This window comes from Hydractinia symbiolongicarpus, chromosome 5 (genome assembly GCF_029227915.1).
Source record: "Hydractinia symbiolongicarpus strain clone_291-10 chromosome 5, HSymV2.1, whole genome shotgun sequence".
Classification (NCBI taxonomy): Eukaryota; Metazoa; Cnidaria; class Hydrozoa; order Anthoathecata; family Hydractiniidae; genus Hydractinia; species Hydractinia symbiolongicarpus.
Window position 1 is genome coordinate 3,035,058 of NC_079879.1, and position 21,154 is coordinate 3,056,211.

Sequence of the window (21,154 nt, forward strand, 5' to 3'; positions counted from 1 at the left end):
TTTAAAACTCATACGAATTTTTTTAAACTCATACGAATTTAATTTAAAACTCCTACGAATTTAATTTAAAACTCATACAAATTTAATTTAAAACTCATACGAATTTTATACGAATTTAGAAAAATTTCATACGTATTTAATTACTGTATGGCAAAAGAAAATTCGTATAGCATATACAAATTTTTTTGATACGAATTGCTACGAATTTTGTAGATGACCCCTAAGGGATACAAACTTTCCAAATTATAATGAGTTCACGGACATTGATCTGGCCTACTCTGATTTTTTGACAAAACTAATGTCAGTAATAGATACTATAGCACCTACTAAAGAGGCCAGAATTAAATGCAACTCCCAGGAATGGTTTGATGGTGAGATTGCAGACAAGATTGCTACTAGAGATAAACTTTTTAAAAAGTTTAAGAAGTCAAAATTAAAAATTGATTCTGACCTCTGGAATGAAGCAAAAAGTAATGTGCAAAATTTGATCAATAAAAAGAAAAAAGAATACTATAAAAACAAAATAACAGAAAACACAGGCAAGCCTAAGGAACTATGGAAGACTCAAAGAAGTCAGATCCGAACTACTGTCTAAAGGATGAGGATGCCTTACATTTTGATACAAAATCAAAACTAGAGATATTTAAGAACTTTTTCTCTGGTCTAGCAGATGAATTTTCTTTAAGGATGGTGCTGATGTTCTCTGCAGACCAATAACTCAATTATGTAATCTTTCTATCTCACTGTCATCTTTCCCTAGTGAATGTAAGATAGCTAAACTTAAGCCACTATATAAGAAGGGATCAAGAACTGATCCAAAGAATTACCGCCCTATATCTTCCCTACCTTCCCGCCCTATACCATAAATATGTAGTTCTGTTTAATCATATACTGGTCCTTGCCCAGTTTTTACTAAACTGTTTGTTGAATCCAAAATAGGTGGCTTTGAAATCTCATTTGAATACTTACGATCAGAGGCTAAATTATTATTTACAAAATTAGACAAATGAAATGAAGTTTAATTAAAATAATAATTTAGCTCTGATCTAAGTATTCAAGTGCCCACCACCACTCCCCTAACACCTTTAGCACTATTATTCACTATTTTGGCCTTCACAATGGGTCTTTGAAGCAGGAAATTTACGGAAGCCGAATCTCACTTGAATACTTAGATCAGAGCTAAATTATTATTTTAATTAAACTTCATTTCATTTGTCTAATTTTGTAAAAAAGGCACGTGTTGCGTGTATGTTGATTTCACTAATTTCGACAAGTATATCTTGTTGATTGTTTTCAGGAGAGATCACAGAGGGGGTTTTTAGAAGTACAGATATATTTGAAATCTTTACTCAACTAAACAGCAGCCTTTTTGTAGCTATCTTTGTGATGATGATGATCGAACACACGACTTCTCCAGACAGGGACACGTGGTGAGAAAGCGCTCTAACAACTGAGGTACCAATTGCACAAGATTTATTGGGATTAACTAATTAATATGATAATTAACTATGTTTTTAACTCACAATTGCCACACAATACTTCTTGTTGAGTCGGTTTCTATTTTTTACAATTCTTAGTTTACCAACAAGTAATTTATTTGAATAGGATTAAAAGGTTTCAAGCATGTAAACCTGGATCCGAGAATATGCAAAAGTTACACATGCCTATAGTGTACACATGCCAATAGGCGCGACAGATAAAAAAACTCACACTATTTCTAGGTCCCTGAATTTAAGGTCCCTGAGTGTAAGGTCCCTGAGTTTAAGGGAAAAGTATAACTAACAAAGAGAGTCAAAAGGTATATAAGACAGCACGTTGAAGGCTGTACCAATCCGGTAAACCAGCCCTACCAGTTTAACACTTGCTGTGAAAGTGAGAAATTATAACCGGAAAGGCTGTAACCGGTAATCAGCCCTACCAGCTTATTAACATTTGCTGTGAAGTTTTGGTTAGAGTTGAATTGGTGAGCTTTGTCCTTAAACTATGTCTGCTTTCAAATCTAAATGTGAAATACCAGCTCGACGAGAAAATAGACCAACCTGGTATAAAACTCACGTAAAGCTGAATGAAATTTTGAAGAGTCGTAAACCCGAAGTAATTTTAATTGGTGACTCCCTTGTGTCTAATTTGTCAAGGTACAATGCTGTATGGGACAACTACTTCACACCACTCAATACCACCAACCTTGGTATTGGTGGGGACAAGGTAGAAAATGTATTATGGCGAGCTTTAAATATCAACCTTCCATCATCCTGTAAGACTGTAGTCATTTTTTGTGGTACCAACAACCTACATAACAGTGTACCTAAAGACATTGCGGATGGTGTAACATCTATAGGTATCACGCTTCGTAAGAAAAAAGCAAACTTGAGGATTATTGTGTGTGGAATTCTACCTCGTGATTTCCATATTTCTAACTTATGGAGAAAAATAGATGATGTCAACTGTTCTTTGAGTAAAATTTGTACAAAGAAAAACCTTGAGTTTTTAATGCCAGAAACGGATTGGGTATGTAGAGACAATACTCTAAATATGTCTCTGTACTATGGGGATTGCTTACATCTAGTCAAGAAAGGTAATGAAAAGTTGGCCTTATCTATTACTTCGGCCATCAAGATAAACGCTAGTAGGATAAATGTTTGCACTAGTGAACATAACTGTAAAAAGATGAACAATACAACCAAAATACCATTTATATTTCATGAATGTGATTATGTTCATCAACCTCCAGTAAGTGCACAAACTGAAATTCCTATTAGATACGAAAAAAGGCTGAAAAAGAAACGCGAAAAAACAGTAAAAGTAACTAAAAACTGTGAAACGAAAAACTAGTGAACCTACTCGTAAAAAGGTACCAACAACGACAAGTAATACGGAACTTAACAACTTGTTTCGTGATAAATTAACACAAGGTAAAAGGAAAACGCAAACCAAAATTTTTAATTTTCATTTATTTTTTAACATAATTTTCTGTTTGTTTTTTATTAACTGTTCAATTTCAATTTTTGAAAATATTAAGCCTGAATTTGTAAATAGCACTATATTAAATAGTAAGACAATTTTACCTGTTCATAAATTATTATTCTCACCTTTTTATATTTATAATCAAACCTTTGACGGTTTGAAAGGAGAAAAAAACAGTATTAACCTGCAGGAAGAACTGGCCAATAACTATACAAACATCTACATTCCTGAAAATATTTTTATATTTTTCGTTTTCATCATAGTTAACTTTCTTAAAGTTATAAGCTGTAGAAAGAGAAACTTATTGCTTGCATCAGCTGGTTGTTTCTTTCAAATTGCCATAGTTACACTTGTTGTACATAGTTATCACAATGAAGTTTGTAAATACTCCAAACTTGAGCGTTGTAACAAATCATCTTTCTTCGTGCCTGAATCTGTAGCTCTTTGTAACGAAATTACTAATAAGAACTTAGAAACTAACATCAAGTACTATATGTTGTCTTTTCTTGTTTTAAGCAGGAAAAACCAGACAAACTATCTTTGTTCATTGATTCTTCTTTCTAGTGACATAAGTCTAAACCCTGGCCCTCCTGTGGATATGACAACTGTGAATGAGGACTGGAACGTGTTCAAGAAGCGAGGGTTTCATATGGCTCATGTCAACATTAATTCGCTTTTACCTAAAATTGATGAACTTAGGGCAATAGCGGTCTCAACTAAAATAGCTATTATTGGTATAACAGAATCTAAACTAGATAATACTGTAACAGATTCTGAGGTATCTGTTGAAGGCTATAACCTCCTTAGATGTGACAGAAACAGGCATGGAGGAGGTGTTGCTTGCTTTATTAGAAATGATATTTGTTACAATTCTCATAAGCGACTTTCAGAAAATTTGGAATGTGTCATGTTTGATGTTTTATTTCCTAAAACAAAGCCTTTCACTGTTGGAGTGTTTTACAGACCACCAGATCAAAAATAATTTTGTCAATAATATTTCAGATGAATTTACTACATTAGATTTTGATGAGAAAGAATTCTATCTCTTGGGAGACTTTAATATCAATACTCTTTGTAATGGTAGAAGTATTTTTAAAATGAATAAGACAGCACTTAAGAGTGATCATGTCTCTGGATTGCAAAAGCAATATGTAGAATTTTATTCGCTTTATGGCCTTAAACAATTGATTGTTGAGCCTACAAGGGTAACTTGTGCTACTGCAACAGTTATTGAACAGTATCAGGGTCTCTAGGAGACCCTGATACTGTTCCTTTGTGTAGTTTTTAAAAGATCGAAATTTGATATGTTTGTGGGTATTAAACTTGACTTTTTTGACTTTTCTGGTGCAGAAAATCATTTGGTGATCTGATAGTCCAACATTTAAAACTCCACTTTGAGAAACTTTACCAACACAATTTGTTAAAAAGTGGTCAATAACTGTTGCAGTAGCACAAGTTACCCTTGTAGGCTCAACAATCAATTGTTTAAGGCCATAAAGCGAATAAAATTCTACATATTGCTTTTGCAATCCAGAGACATGATCACTCTTAAGTGCTGTCTTATTCATTTTAAAAATACTTCTACCATTACAAAGAGTATTGATATTAAAGTCTCCCAAGAGATAGAATTCTTTCTCATCAAAATCTAATGTAGTAAATTCATCTGAAATATTATTGACAAAATTATTTTTGATCTGGTGGTCTGTAAAACACTCCAACAGTGAAAGGCTTTGTTTTAGGAAATAAAACATCAAACATGACACATTCCAAATTTTCTGAAAGTCGCTTATGAGAATTGTAACAAATATCATTTCTAATAAAGCAAGCAACACCTCCTCCATGCCTGTTTCTGTCACATCTAAGGAGGTTATAGCCTTCAATAGATACCTCAGAATCTGTTACAGTATTATCTAGTTTAGATTCTGTTATACCAATAATAGCTATTTTAGTTGAGACCGCTATTGCCCTAAGTTCATCAATTTTAGGTAAAAGCGAATTAATGTTGACATGAGCCATATGAAACCCTCGCTTCTTGAACACGTTCCAGTCCTCATTCACAGTTGTCATATCCACAGGAGGGCCAGGGTTTAGACTTATGTCACTAGAAAGAAGAATCAATGAACAAAGATAGTTTGTCTGGTTTTTCCTGCTTAAAACAAGAAAAGACAACATATAGTACTTGATGTTAGTTTCTAAGTTCTTATTAGTAATTTCGTTACAAAGAGCTACAGATTCAGGCACGAAGAAAGATGATTTGTTACAACGCTCAAGTTTGGAGTATTTACAAACTTCATTGTGATAACTATGTACAACAAGTGTAACTATGGCAATTTGAAAGAAACAACCAGCTGATGCAAGCAATAAGTTTCTCTTTCTACAGCTTATAACTTTAAGAAAGTTAACTATGATGAAAACGAAAAATATAAAAATATTTTCAGGAATGTAGATGTTTGTATAGTTATTGGCCAGTTCTTCCTGCAGGTTAATACTGTTTTTTTCTCCTTTCAAACCGTCAAAGGTTTGATTATAAATATAAAAAGGTGAGAATAATAATTTATGAACAGGTAAAATTGTCTTACTATTTAATATAGTGCTATTTACAAATTCAGGCTTAATATTTTCAAAAATTGAAATTGAACAGTTAATAAAAAACAAACAGAAAATTATGTTAAAAAATAAATGAAAATTAAAAATTTTGGTTTGCGTTTTCCTTTTACCTTGTGTTAATTTATCACGAAACAAGTTGTTAAGTTCCGTATTACTTGTCGTTGTTGGTACCTTTTTACGAGTAGGTTCACTAGTTTTTCGTTTCACAGTTTTTAGTTACTTTTACTGTTTTTTCGCGTTTCTTTTTCAGCCTTTTTTCGTATCTAATAGGAATTTCAGTTTGTGCACTTACTGGAGGTTGATGAACATAATCACATTCATGAAATATAAATGGTATTTTGGTTGTATTGTTCATCTTTTTACAGTTATGTTCACTAGTGCAAACATTTATCCTACTAGCGTTTATCTTGATGGCCGAAGTAATAGATAAGGCCAACTTTTCATTACCTTTCTTGACTAGATGTAAGCAATCCCCATAGTACAGAGACATATTTAGAGTATTGTCTCTACATACCCAATCCGTTTCTGGCATTAAAAACTCAAGGTTTTTCTTTGTACAAATTTTACTCAAAGAACAGTTGACATCATCTATTTTTCTCCATAAGTTAGAAATATGGAAATCACGAGGTAGAATTCCACACACAATAATCCTCAAGTTTGCTTTTTTCTTACGAAGCGTGATACCTATAGATGTTACACCATCCGCAATGTCTTTAGGTACACTGTTATGTAGGTTGTTGGTACCACAAAAAATGACTACAGTCTTACAGGATGATGGAAGGTTGATATTTAAAGCTCGCCATAATACATTTTCTACCTTGTCCCCACCAATACCAAGGTTGGTGGTATTGAGTGGTGTGAAGTAGTTGTCCCATACAGCATTGTACCTTGACAAATTAGACACAAGGGAGTCACCAATTAAAATTACTTCGGGTTTACGACTCTTCAAAATTTCATTCAGCTTTACGTGAGTTTTATACCAGGTTGGTCTATTTTCTCGTCGAGCTGGTATTTCACATTTAGATTTGAAAGCAGACATAGTTTAAGGACAAAGCTCACCAATTCAACTCTAACCAAAACTTCACAGCAAATGTTAATAAGCTGGTAGGGCTGATTACCGGTTACAGCCTTTCCGGTTATAATTTCTCACTTTCACAGCAAGTGTTAAACTGGTAGGGCTGGTTTACCGGATTGGTACAGCCTTCAACGTGCTGTCTTATATACCTTTTGACTCTCTTTGTTAGTTATACTTTTCCCTTAAACTCAGGGACCTTACACTCAGGGACCTTAAATTCAGGGACCTAGAAATAGTGTGAGTTTTTTTATCTGTCGCGCCTATTGGCATGTGTACACTATAGGCATGTGTAACTTTTGCATATTCTCGGATCCAGGTTTACATGCTTGAAACCTTTTAATCCTATTCAAATAAATTACTTGTTGGTAAACTAAGAATTGTAAAAAATAGAAACCGACTCAACAAGAAGTATTGTGTGGCAATTGTGAGTTAAAAACATAGTTAATTATCATATTAATTAGTTAATCCCAATAAATCTTGTGCAATTGGTACCTCAGTTGTTAGAGCGCTTTCTCACCACGTGTCCCTGTCTGGAGAAGTCGTGTGTTCGATCATCATCATCACAAAGATAGCTACAAAAAGGCTGCTGTTTAGTTGAGTAAAGATTTCAAATATATCTGTACTTCTAAAAACCCCCTCTGTGATCTCTCCTGAAAACAATCAACAAGATATACTTGTCGAAATTAGTGAGATCAACATACACGCAACACGTGCCTTTTTTACAAAATTAGACAAATGAAATGAAGTTTAATTAAAATAATAATTTAGCTCTGATCTAAGTATTCAAGTGAGATTCGGCTTCCGTAAATTTCCTGCTTCAAAGACCCATTGTGAAGGCCAAAATAGTGAATAATAGTGCTAAAGGTGTTAGGGGAGTGGTGGTGGGCACTTGAATACTTAGATCAGAGCTAAATTATTATTTTAATTAAACTTCATTTCATTTGTCTAATTTTGTAAATAATAATTTAGCCTCTGATCGTAAGTATTCAAATGAGATTTCAAAGCCACCTATTTTGGATTCAACAAACAGTTTAGTAAAAACTGGGCAAGGACCAGTATATGATTAAACAGAACTACATATTTATGGTTTGTCTGTTATAACTCCTGGCAATGCCACAATGTACCATAACAGTACATGTCTATTACATATATATATGTACAGAATCTAACGCAAGTAAATGTGTTCATAAACATTTAAGAAGTGCGTTCCCAAAGTTCTTGCTTATGGGCAATTTGTAATGTTTTGCAAACGTGCTAGTGCCTCTCCAGCCTGCCGCCTTTGCGATTGTCTTCATAGGTACGCCTATGTCCTCTGCCTTGCTGGTAGACGCACTCCTTGTAGAATGGGTGCTGAACGTCTTAATATCGATGCCAGCCAAGCCTAAGAAAGTTTTAACGTATTTTGCAATGGTGATTCTGATAGGTTTATGGGGATATGCATAGGAGAGAAGTAGTTCCCTTGGTTGGTTTTCAAGGTTCTCACGTATAAGGTCTGTCCTCCTCAGGTATTCATCTAGGCAGTGGACTATACATATCCGGTTATCGAGGTGGTACTTCTCGAATTGCAGAGGTTCCTGATGTTTGCCTGGTTTTGTTGTCTTCATGATTGTAGAGATGTAGAAAGTGCACCTATCTGAAGATCGATGACAAAAGTTAACCTTTAGGGCACCTATTGTCTGGGCTCTCTGGCCACTCAGGAGGCACAACAAGGTGGCTAGTTTTTTCGTTAGTAACTCTAACTCCAGGTGCTGGTAACTCTAACTCCAGGTGCTGGTAATATTACATCAGGGTCATATATCACAGTGTGTTTTGGTAGGGAAGGACGTAGCTTGAAAACTCCCTTGATTAGTCTGCTAACGTCATCGTTCTTACCAAAGCTTGTTCCTGCATCCTTTGGTAATGCAGCTGACAGGCTGACCTTGCCGCTGCGATGTATCCATAACTTGCCTTTTCTACGTGGACAAGGAAAGCAAGGAAGTCCATACCTTGTTTATGACTAGCCCCATAAGGTTCTGGGATTTTTTCACTTTTACAAAACTTCAGCCATTTCCTTAAATAGAGATTATATTGGGTTTTTTCTGACCACGATGCAGTGAGCAGTTGTTTAAGATCGTCAGAACATGACAGTTTTAGGTTTATTGCCTCCCTGAGACAATTGCTATCCGAAGACTGAGATTTGGGTGCAGTGGATGAAAGACACTTGGTTGCTGTCGAAGCAGTAATAGGTCCATTCTAGGTAAAACAAGAATTTCTTTAATGATTAGTTCAGAATACCCTGTGAACCATGGTTTGTTAGGCCAGTCCGGAACTACCAGGATACCTACTGCCTGATCACTATGGATCTTTTGAATTACCTGGGGAAGGCAGGCGAAGGGTGGAAAGGCATAAAACGAGATATTGAGGCAGGTAACTGCAAGTTTATGCTACTCACGAAGAGGTCTGTTTCTGGACGGAAGTCCAGTTCGTTCAGGGCATAGCGGAATGTTGATTTGTTTAACATCCATTCTGTTCTTGTCTCCTGTTGTCGCGAATCTCTGTCTGCTTCTACGTTAAGAATGCCAGGAAGATGTGTAGCGACTATCCAATTATTTTTGCTTATTGCCCATTCCCAAATGCTATGTGTAATCTTATCCATTGGGATAGATTTTACGCTACTCATTTTGTTTACACAGGCTACTGCTGCAGTGTTATCCATTTTTAGCAATATGGTAGTGTTTGCAGTATGGTTGCAAAGAGCAGGCTCTTTGTCCAAAGAATGCTGCCATTAGTTCTAGGACATTTATGTGGTGTTCCTGCTCCAGAGATGAAAACTCACCCCCTGTGTGGGTTTGTGTCATTGACGCCGCCCAACCTCTTGTTGAGGCATCCATGGATATAATGACCTGAGTGTTGCCTCGAACTATTGGGGATATGCTACCCCATAAATTATTCTTCCACCAAGATATGTCACCCATGGCAGTAGGGGTTAATGTGATCTGCACATCAAAGTTTCCGGCGCTCTTTTTTAAGGACTCAATTTTTAGTCTTTCAGTAGATCTATAGTAGAGTCTACCGTGTGGTACCCCAATAAGGCTGCTGGTAAACTTACCAATTAATCGCGCTAGAGTTCTTATTGTTATCTTCTCTCTCTGTGTCACTGCTTGACACAGATCGATTATGGCTGCCTTCTTTTTGGGGGTGAGAGCGACGGTCATATTCACTGTATCGATGACGAATCCAAGGAATTCCAAAACTTGTTTTGGTTCAAACTCGGATTTGTCTGGGTGGACCGTAAATCCCAGTGAATCTAACAAAACAACTGTTTTGTGTACGTTATTGCAGCACTGTTGTTTACTGACGTTCATAGTGAGTCGTCAATGTAGTCAGCAATGGTGACCTGTTCCTTCCTTAATTTAGATAAGGGTTGTTTCATTATCTTGGTGAATTTTAGAGGTCCTTCTGTATAGCTGAAGGGGAGTACCAGGAACACGGATACCTTACCCTCATGTTTGAATTGTAGGAGCTTCTGGCTTTCTTTGTGTATTGGTATGCTATAGTATGCATCCTGGATATCAAGTTTTGCCGGATACATGTCCTTTTGGATTAATCGGAGAATGGACGTTAAGGTTTGCATCTTAAACTTTCTTTTCTCAATGTGTACATTGAGTTTTTTGAGGTTTAGGATGAGCCTGAACCCACTGTCTGATTTCTCGGTGACGAATATGGGTGAGATAAGGTCGCCTGGTTCGCGACTGCTCAACCTTATTACACCTTTCCCCAAAAGGCTTTGTATTTCTTCGTCAATGAAGAGTTTCTTTTTTCTATCTAGGGGGTATGTCCGATATGTGGTTTGGGGCATCCCGTTTACTGGAATTTGCAAACCAGACACGGTCTGGAGGATCTCCCCATCGGTAGTTATGTCTTTCCACTGCCTTTTTCAGCTTCTCAAGCCTTTTGCAGACGGAGGAACCAAACAGCCATTCGGAATCCTCTTCCACTTCCGTAGCTAAGGCTACGTACTCTTTTGGCAAGGAAGGCTTAATTAAGTCTCGCCTGACCTGATTTAGCAGCTGGGAGGTCTTACCAGCGAGGGTCATGGCGTCCTTAAGGTCGTTTAACGGACCCTTTGTGTCTGCGTTGGCATCACCGGATTTCTCCACCAACGTAGATGAAGCTTTCAGAAGCATAGCAACCGACGCTGAGTGCATGTTTTGGATGTCCTGCATCTTAACGTCAGTGGACCTGTGAAAATTGGAAAGTGTTTTCCAAATTTCGGTGTTTGTTCTCTTTGGGAGTAGAAAGTTGCAGTTCGATGGAATTGCTGCCGTTTCTAACTTCCGCTTGAGAACATCGCCCTTGAGCCTTTTTTGCCGAAACACTTTGGCGGCACATGCCACTGATGACGTGACTTCTGGTCCCGAGGCCTTGCTGTCCTCTTCATAGTCATCAGTGGACTGTTGCCAGTACTCTTGGGCTGGCTCTTTGGTACCCTTTTTAGAATGCTCTGGTGCTTCATCTTTGGAAGAAGGCGATTCTGAGCGCGTGGATCTAAACCAGAGGTTTGAACCAGTGATAGATATTCTTTCTTCCTCCTGTTGGGTACTGGATTTGCTAGCCAGAGTTCCATCTGGAACATTGGGGCTAGGATTAAGACTAGACCGGGTCCCCTCTGGGACAATAGGGTCTGTCAGGTGGCTAAGTCTTGCCATAAAGGTGTTCATGCTGGCCAGTGTGTCGTGTATCCGACTTAGTTCAGCCTTTTGTCGCTCGGATACGAGGGATACGACTTGGTCTACGATACCTGTGCAGTCCACGGGGATAGGAACAGGGTGTTCGGGGTCCTGTAAGGTGAAGTCATGGTCGTCATTTTTGCTGTGCTGTGGGAGCATGGGATCGTCGCTTTCGTGTTGCATTATTCTTAAACCGAATAATTAGTAAAACAAATAAACACTAGAGGAATTATCCTAACCTAACACCAGCACTATAAACTCATTTAGTTTATATCACTTAGCTATGTATCAATACAAAAGATACCTAAACGTGTCTACTCGAGCACTTGGCACTTCGCGTCCGTTCACATTTGTTTACGAAATCGAAAGAGGAAATTTACGGAAGCCGAATCTCATTTGAATACTTACGATCAGAGGCTAAATTATTATCTTCTCAGTATGCCTACAATGTTGTTTGGTATTTTGAAACATAGCAAAAATACTGCTTTAAAATTTCGAGCAAATTCGACATAATGTTAGGTAAATTAAGAGCTAGATATCTAGTATGCCTGGTGCTAAATCAACTTTATTAAAAGCTACGGACAGGAATAATTTTGCGGGAATTAGGGGCTTGAAGTATGCAGGTATGCAGTAGATAGATAGATAGATGTGCATATTTTACATGGCTAGCCTCACAAATATCGAGGGATATACCCTGTCTATTATTTCCAGGAGGGGCCATGGCGTAGATGGAGAATCCTAGAGTATTTAATGCTCATTTTGAGCTACGCAGACCCAATTAGAGCCCGCGCTCTACTAGACAACTCCCGGCAACATCCAACGGCTCACACAGTGTGCCATCTTCCCAATTTCCCTCACATGGCTTGGGTTAACCCGGGGCTATATGGTAACATTCACTCGCCCATGTTGAATCGCCGTCAAGAGGAATCGAACCCCGGTCTCCCGAATAGAGTACGAGAGCTATAACCACTAATCTACGGCGCCACGAAGTAATGAATTGTATTTGAAATTTATTAGTTATCATTATGTGCCAACCCTCCTATTTTTTTGACAAAACTTCCTTCTTACTCCCTTTGAGAAACGCGTCTATCCCTTTCATGTAAAAAATTTAAAATCAGTGACTAAAAGGTTATTACCAGATGGCTCCTTATAGCTAGCTAAGTAACTAGCAAGAGAGCTAAACTTTTACTCTCAAGTAGGCTGTCGTAGCAACATCTAATCTGTAGCTACTCATCTATCACCTCATGAATCATGAGGATCCTTTGCGTTTGCTTTAGCAACAATAACAATGACGAGTTGAAGAAAGAAAATTGTTTTTTCTATTATTCTAACTGCTGATGAAACTACACGAGGATGCCGATGAGCCGTATATGCCGTAAAAGTGCGGGCGTTTTCGGGCGAGTTCAGCGTTTTAAAAAAAATCAGGTATTTGCCCGAAAAAACCTGCATAGTCCCAAAAAATGCCCCCCAAAAAAGATTCACCATAAATGACTCTCAAAGATTTATTTAAAAAAGTATAAAAATTAAAATGAACTAACTATATGGTAGCTAAGTTCTTAAAAGAACTGTTTTTTATGGTTTTTGATAAGATTTACTTCATAAATAACTTATATATAAACTTTATTATATACCTCCTTTTTCTTCAAGCGCGTTCTTTCAACTGTCATCCGCCATGTTTATGTTACAAGTTGTTGCATTTCGGAAATGTTCCGGGCGAGCGCAAGCGTATTCCGGAAGGTGCGGGTGGTTTCGGCGGACAACCATCAATTTAATTCGAAAAGTCGCCCTGAACTCGCCCTTATATATGCGGGTGTTTGTGACTTATCGGCACCCTCTTGGGATTACCTAAAACCATAGCTTTGGCCACACTACTACAAGGATTTTTGGATTACTGCACATAAGTTAGTTCAATAGTAAATGGATTGTCAACACACGATATAGGGAATAACACACTGACCTCTGTGAATAAATATGCTAGTAAGCTACTTGCTGCTTCTCCAATAAGTTCAATTTGCTTCCTGGTTTTGGCAAGTGTCTTTGGTACATGTGGTGAGAAATTATAGATAAAAAGCATTTGGCTAGCTAGCTGCCTAGCTACTGCTTTATATCATTAAAAGCAAGTATATGTATATATAAACGGAATTTTCACGCTGGAATTCCTGCAACCTCGCTTCTTGTAGTACTAACATACTATATAACACAATTTTAATACTTTTTAAGAAAAGAATTAGTGTTTACCTTGCACTTAGTATTGTAGTGCCCTGTTATTGTTTATTTGGAGGATTAAACATTGCCAGAAAGTTAATTACCTAATTTGTACCCTATGGCTACAAGATTTTAATTTTGGAATATCAGGTGGTAAATAGGCAAACTATTTAGCTATAGCAATATTAACAATAGGAAGAAAACAAATAAAAACGTGATTATTCAATTCAATTCAATTTATTTATTTGCCATAGAAAAGTTGAAATTACAGTAGGTATAATACATATAAATAGTTACACATAGTTATATTCAATGGCTGGGGACCAACACCATAGCGAAGCTAATAGTAACGTGAAGATAGATAGATAGATAGATGTGCATATTTTACATGGCTAGCCTCACAAATATCGAGGGATATACCCTGTCTATTATTTCCAGGAGGGGCCATGGCGTAGATGGAGAGTCCTAGAGTATTTAATGCTCATTTTGAGCTACGCAGACCCAATTAGAGCCCATGCTCTACTAGACAACTCCCGGCAACATCCAACGGCCCACACAGTGTGCCATCTTCCCAATTTCCCTCACATGGCTTGGGTTAACCCAGGACTATGGTAACATTCACTCGCCCATGTTGAATCGCCGTCAAGAGGAATCGAACCCCGGTCTCCCGCACAGAGTACAAGAGCTATAACCACTAATCTACGGCGCCACAAAAGGCTACCAAATGGGGGAGTAAAGAGGGTAAAGTGTATAGGGAGAGAAAATACTATTCCATTTTCCCCAACAAACCAAAGAGTAATAATAATAATAATAATAATAATAGGACAAAGAAAATTGCAAATATTACACAAAGATGCAGGACAGTTTATGGTAAAAGAACAACATTGCTCTTAATAATGACAAATGTGCGTTCAGATCTGTTTTAATTAAAATAGGAGGTAGTAAGATTTTTCAAGGCAAACCATCCACCCCAGGACACCATTTTGCATGGAATAAATGACTTGTTCACAAATTTTCTCTGGCTAGGAAATTTCTGGTATATTTTGAAATGATAAAATCTTTTTGTCTGTTTATATGTTTTCATGCTTTTCATAGAAATAACTTAAACTATTCTTTTAGTTGAATGACAATGTAAAGAATTATACATAATGGACGACCCAGAAGTAATATGGAGTGGTTCTGATACATCATCCTTGTCTGGTTCAGAAGAGGATACAAGGGAGTCAGGTATTTACAAGTCATTTTATATTGCTGTTCAAACTGCGTTAAAACACAATACAATATATTGTGGTCTCTAGGAAAACAGACCACCTGTTAAGAAATATAAAATTTGAATTTTTTTGAACAAGTTTGCGTGATCCACTTTTTGTGAGCATTCAAATTTCAGATATTCAGAAAATTTAAATGTTTTTATTTCTGTTGCCTTGCAATATTTAACTGTCGAATTAAAAAATTTGTACTGAGTTTGTGACCGTAAGTAATGCATAAAAAAGTAAACTTTAAAGGGAACGTAAGGTATAAAATGAAGTTGGTCATATATTATAGAGCTTAGAAAGTTGTTAATAATTTTTTTTTTAATTTTTAAAAAGCTCTTTTTGTTCTCAAAATATTTCAGTTAAAGTATTTCATATGTAATTATGCTGCATAAATAATGATGTCATATTTAAGTAATACCGTACAGTCTGAATGTAATCTAGCGCGGACGCGAAACTCGCATGAATAGTTACACAGAACAATAACATTACGATAGCTTTTGTTTTTTTAGGGAACGTAAGGTATAAAATGAAGTTGGTCATATATTATAGAGCTTAGAAAGTTGTTAATAATTTTTTTTTTAATTTTTAAAAAGCTCTTTTTGTTCTCAAAATATTTCAGTTAAAGTATTTCATATGTAATTATGCTGCATAAATAATGATGTCATATTTAAGTAATACCGTACAGTCTGAATGTAATCTACCGCGGACGCGAAACTCGCATGAATAGTTACACAGAACAATAACATTACGATAGCTTTTGTTTTTTTAAGAAAATAATTGCCTCGCTGATAAACAATGACTTCACGCAATCGATTGTTTAATCACAATAGGTTACAAGATCATCAATTTTAGGGATCTATTTTGCGCGAACTCTTTTGAAGTTTTTAATTGCAGTAATTAAGAGTTTTTTTAGATTGCATTTTAAAAGTTTAAAAACAAATAGGGGCGATAGAAATGTTTTTTTAAATCTCATTTTAAAAGTTTATAACTAAAAGCGGCGATAGAAATGTTTTTTTAAATCGCATTTTAAAAGTTTAAAATCGAAAAGCTGCGATAGAAATGTTTTTAAGATCACATTTTAAAAGTTTAAAAACGAAAAGCGGGGATAGAAATGTTTTTAAGATCACATTTTAAAAGTTTAAAAATGAAAAGCGGCGATAGAAATGTTTTTTATATCGCATTTTAAAAGTTTAAAAACGAAAAGCAGCGATAGAAATGTTTTTTAAGATCGCATTTTAAAAGTTTCGAAAAGCGGCAATAGAAATGTTTTTTAGATCGCATTTTAAAAATTTAGAAACGAAAAGCAGCATTTAATAGTTGTGAACAACAATGCTTCTCGTATGTTTTTTACATTAAACGCGCTGGAATCTTTTTAAGTAATTAAATCAACAATACATTCTCGTGCAATGTATTATAAAACTTCGCGTAAGATTTTTATTATTTAATTACTTCATGCTAATACTTAAGGGAATAGTTTATCAATACATTTACACAATGCATCTCGCTATTACAAGAAATATAATTGCTTCGATATTTCTTCGCGAGAGCATTGTTTTTTATCACGCAAATATAAACTCGCAAAACCCTTAAGGGATTTATTTATAACAAAAGGCAAACGACTGCCGTCCTCCACGCAAAGGTGTGATATTAGGGTGTACGTGGTAGATTACATTCAGACTGTACTGTAGCAAGTTTTCACATTTTCTGTCATCAGTAATTTTAGACTTGTTAAGGAATGTGCATTCAAACTTTATTAATGCATACATATTGTGAAAGTGAATTGATTAACATAATTTTTTTGACAAAATGACACTTGTTTGCTCGTCCCAGGCCTCTTAATTTTTCGCTGATCACCCCATAACTTAGGATCTACATGTCTGTTTGCAATCAAATTTTGTGGGTAAACAGATAGGGCCTATGCAAGCTTACCCTGAAAATTTTATTGCAAACTAAGTTTATTTAAAAAAAAAAGGTTGTAAACTTAAACAAAATAGAAAAAACATTGGTACGAAAACTAAATGAAGTGTTAATTGCGATAAAATGTTTCTAAAGATGTACCTAAATTAATTGCGCACCTAAATTAATTTAGGTGCGCAATGCCGCAAAACTCACGACCAGGCCTGAGTTGTCAAAAGGTTAAGAATATTGAGGCTAAAACAAAAAACAATATTCTTATATGAAACGGCGTGTATGTCTCCTAGAAAAGAATTTATATAAACAATGAAAATTAGTTTTTCAGTTGCTACTGTTTTTAACACTAAAGGGTGGGATGATTCAATGTTGTTGACATTATTATAAACATAACAAAATGTAAACAAATTTAAATCAATGTTTACTTCTGTTACGTTTACGATCGTTCATTAATTTGTGTGATTCATAAATTTTAAAACGCAGCATTGTTATCAAGCATGGCACACCAATTAATCAATTTTTATTTTAGAAATTTGTTGTATCTGTTGTATGGAGGTTGAAATGCAATTCAAGAATATATGTAATTTACCAAAATACTTTACTAAACCGTTCGTTTTGATATTTCAGATTAAAGTATTGAGGTAGAGAGGGCAGAATGCACTATACTATTTCATTCACTATACTATTTCATTCTATGTGTTGTTAACTATTGATTTTTTTACATTTTGTGTAAAACTTTGGAAGGATTGCAGTATGCAATAGACTGAATAGCTGATTTTGGTATGATATGTTACAAATATATGTTATAACCTTCTTTGTATGACTTTGGCATGGGCAAACCAAGTACATATAGTTTTATTAGATTAGCTTTTTTCGCAACGGTTGTTGGACACTTTTAATTTTTTTAAACTTTGTGTTTTCTATTTTATTTTTGTTACACTTGCCCATATTTTTAGACGTTTTGTTTCAGCGGGTATAAATATAAAAGAATGCAGACTGTAACTTTCAAAAATTACAATTACTGTGTTGTAAGTTTTTTCAAGATACAGAGGATTCTAGTTGTATATAATTGTATAGAAGCTTTATTCCAAATTATATATATGGACTTTAGGTAAACTTTATCTTTTTGATGATACAAAAAAATTTGCATTAAAAATAAAATGATATGAAACATTTAATAAATTGAAACAAGTTTTTAATATAAATTACACAAATTGCGTATAAATATATTGAGACTGTGTTTATTTTAGAAGTTAGAACCCAGTACAAGTATACTCCAAACACATCATTTTTATCATCAGTATTTGTTTAGTGTTTTTATATTTTTAAGATTTTTTACTGAAATTTTGGAAATATATTTTAAGATTAATGTATGCAACTATTTATTATGAAGACACCAATGTCTAGTCCTATAAAACCTTGTCGTTTCTGCTCTCACCTTTCTGTGCAATTGTAAGTATTTTTGTAAAAGAGGGTATAATATGGGTTTTCAGGTAAACTTAAAAGTAGCAGATAGTGCGTGCAAAATAACAGTTTTTATAAGAAGTTGGCCAATGTAACACACCTTTAATTTTAACACTTGACTTGCTTTTTTAAAATTTTATTGAAAAAGCCTAAAGTAGGCAAGAAATGTGCAAACATTTCTGTATATCAGTTGTTAATAAATGCAGGTGAGTTTATTTTCTCTAGGAACTGATGTTATGTTCACTTGCCATGAAGCACATCCGTTTGGCTTTCTTACTGATGGAAACCTGTCCAGGTGTGTGATTATAAGAGTTAGTGCTATCTTATAAAGGCTTAACCCAAAGTAAAAATGTTATTTTGCATGTATTTAAAAAAAATATGGTTATCCTAACTACGGACTGGCAATTGTTTACAATTATTTGGTCCTGCACTATATCATTTAAGAAGTTTCCTCTTGATAACCTTATTCGTGTTTAATTAATTGTGTTAAAATTTTCTTTAAGTGACAAGTTCCAAATTTATTAAGCTATGTTTTAATAAGTTAATGCTTCATTTTAGTCCTTCAAATTTTTAAGAATTTACTTTAGATTGCTACAAACCTCAACACAAACTAAAGAATATCACAAAGAATTTATTGTTAAATTTTTTAATCTTACTTTTGTTGCAAAATCAGTTTTACTTACCGATGTTGAAAGGGAACAGGTTTTTAAATTAGCCAGGTATGTGTTTGAATTTTCATTGTATCGTTTTAAAATTTAAAATTAAAGTTCTATTTTTTTTTTTTTTTTTTTTGCACATCCAGATGCAGTATGTTTCAATTGATGAGAGAAGCAGAAACCAGTCCACAAGATGTTAAGTGTGGAGAAAAAGTGAGGCATGACTTGCTGTACCTGATGCAGTTTTGCCAAGAGTTTGTTAAAAAGTAGGATAAAAATACTAGTTTTGTTGTTTGTATATTTTGCTGAGTAAGATGCATTCAAAACTGCTTTCTATTTTTTCCCACTGTCATGATTGTAGCAAATACAATGTTTAGACATTACGGCCCATAATTTGACCAATAATAAGTAGTATGGTTGGCTTTAAAATTTCGTAACTGTCCTACCAGTTCCACAAATGCTTTTAGCAGAAAATCAAATTTCTGATTTACTCTGATTAATTGCTGTTGGTCCCAATGAAAACACAAACTTTAGGTGTGAATTTCTTTTTTATTTCTTATTAAGTTAATATGGTATTGTCTATGTAGAGCAATGCTAAAAGTCAAGTTGAACAGGGAATGGTAAAATAGTTATGAAAGTTCTGTTCTAAGGGTTTGAAGATTTGATAGAGAGACTGGCTTTACACTATGGTTCCTAATATGAATTTGCTTTACTACATCTAGAGCTCTTCCCCTGTATTTTGCTCCACCTGTATAACCATATCAATCATATCTGAAACTCTGGTTTCAATTATTTTCAACCGTGACCTATTGATTTTCCTTCAAGTAATTAATACTTGCCTGATAATGGCTATATCAATTATATCTGGTTCCGCTAACTGCAAATTATTGTGGACAAACAAGACTGCCATTATATACAGGGAATCCCTATTTAGTAATCATACCAACTTAGGCTTGATCCTAACAAACAATATTTATAACTAAAATTGATATAACCTAAACTTCACTTAGCTCCATTTGTTTTGATATTGGTAACATAAAGGTAGCAACAAGAAAAAAACTTATTAAATTAACCTATAGCTATACTCACAGACAGACAGGCGTACTTTACGCGTTTTTTTTGATAGATTATTCCCTGTACATAATTAATTTCTAATACTACGAATATATCTATATCATGTAAATCTAGTCTAGTGGTCAGATTTTTAGGTGCCAATATGTATAAAAATCTTCTGTTTCATGTTATAGCCATTCACTATACAGCAACAGCAAAATAATTGAAAAGTTTTTGCATGAGTTACTGTTGTTACATTCGTCGATTGGAAGAACTGCACAACTACCAATGTCCTATTGGCTAAAAAGTAGAAGATTATCCAATCAGCAACACTTGTTTCATATGCATCTAGAATTTAGCACTCTTGAATTAATGATTGCATACAAACTGTTATGCAGATGTAAGTAGTTTGGGGCAATACGTATTATTGTCACTTTTAAATAGAACCTTTGTAGTCTAGTTTATTAGCATCTGATTTATTAGCATCTAAAAAAGCAAAACTTGCCAAGGAAAAATGAGGAAAAAATATTTTGTGTTCCACTACTTTATATTTCATCTTTGGTATAAAAACAAATCATCCTGAAAACATTTCTCAAAGCCTTATCCATAAAATTAATTCTTACTGTACTCGCAAATTGCGTTTTTGTGTAATCAACAATCGTTTATCATTATGGTCCATTTATAGTAAAAACATGGTTTATTGATATACTGGTCGGTAAGGCCCAAAATACAAAAAAATAAATTATTTTAGAAAATTGTATACCTGTTGCCTTCATCATATAGAGCATGAAACATTGATTAAGAAATTACATTAATGTTATTGACGTTGCGACGTTTAATTAGTCAATTACTATTTAAGACATGCATTTTTTGCTGACTTTAAAGGAAAATGAACACATCAATTGGCCATTCACAGATGAACAGACGCTTCGTATTATTATAAGAGAATTGGCCATTCACAGATGAACAGACGCTTCGTATTATTATAAGAGATAAACAGTGTTTCAAAGTCACAATATGCTATAGGACTTGCACAGAAAATGCTCCCTGTGTTGTTTTGGATGTGATAAGTACCCAGGACCCATGACCCATGACTGAGGATGTAATTTATACCTTGCATGAATTATCCTTATATAGGACGCAAATTGATAACAGTCATTTTTTGTAAATAAGTGAATTGTATATCCTCTTAAATGTTTTCTAATGATAATAATAATAAAGCCCTTTTTTTACCAAGAAAAATTATATTTTTAA

At 34.8% G+C, this 21,154-nt stretch overlaps 3 protein-coding genes across 4 annotated transcripts in view; 2 read left to right on the forward strand and 1 right to left on the reverse strand.

Moving 5' to 3' along the window:
- LOC130644183 (hexosaminidase D-like) overlaps positions 1 to 6,904 on the reverse strand; it is a 56,033-nt gene extending 49,129 nt beyond the window's left edge. The window contains exon 1 of the mRNA XM_057449686.1: positions 6,858 to 6,904. The gene's annotated coding sequence lies outside the window, so the exon portion shown is untranslated. The remainder of the gene's footprint in view (positions 1 to 6,857) is intronic.
- The window catches only part of LOC130644178 (protein MMS22-like), a 66,279-nt gene continuing 46,447 nt past the window's right edge, over positions 1,323 to 21,154 (forward strand). The window contains exons 1-6 of one of the 2 annotated variants that reach the window (XM_057449678.1): positions 1,323 to 1,736; positions 14,680 to 14,787; positions 18,417 to 18,486; positions 18,779 to 18,910; positions 18,994 to 19,113; positions 20,095 to 20,300. In XM_057449678.1, coding sequence (XP_057305661.1) covers positions 14,709 to 14,787; positions 18,417 to 18,486; positions 18,779 to 18,910; positions 18,994 to 19,113; positions 20,095 to 20,300 — 607 coding nt within the window. In that variant the 5' untranslated portion in view covers positions 1,323 to 1,736; positions 14,680 to 14,708. Of the gene's footprint in view, positions 1,737 to 11,910; positions 11,979 to 14,679; positions 14,788 to 18,416; positions 18,487 to 18,778; positions 18,911 to 18,993; positions 19,114 to 20,094; positions 20,301 to 21,154 lie in introns of those variants that run through there. The other variant, XM_057449679.1, reaches the window with a different exon arrangement.
- Positions 1,729 to 21,154, forward strand: part of LOC130644186 (sorting and assembly machinery component 50 homolog A-like) — a 73,050-nt gene continuing 53,624 nt past the window's right edge. The window contains exon 1 of the mRNA XM_057449690.1: positions 1,729 to 1,751. The gene's annotated coding sequence lies outside the window, so the exon portion shown is untranslated. The remainder of the gene's footprint in view (positions 1,752 to 21,154) is intronic.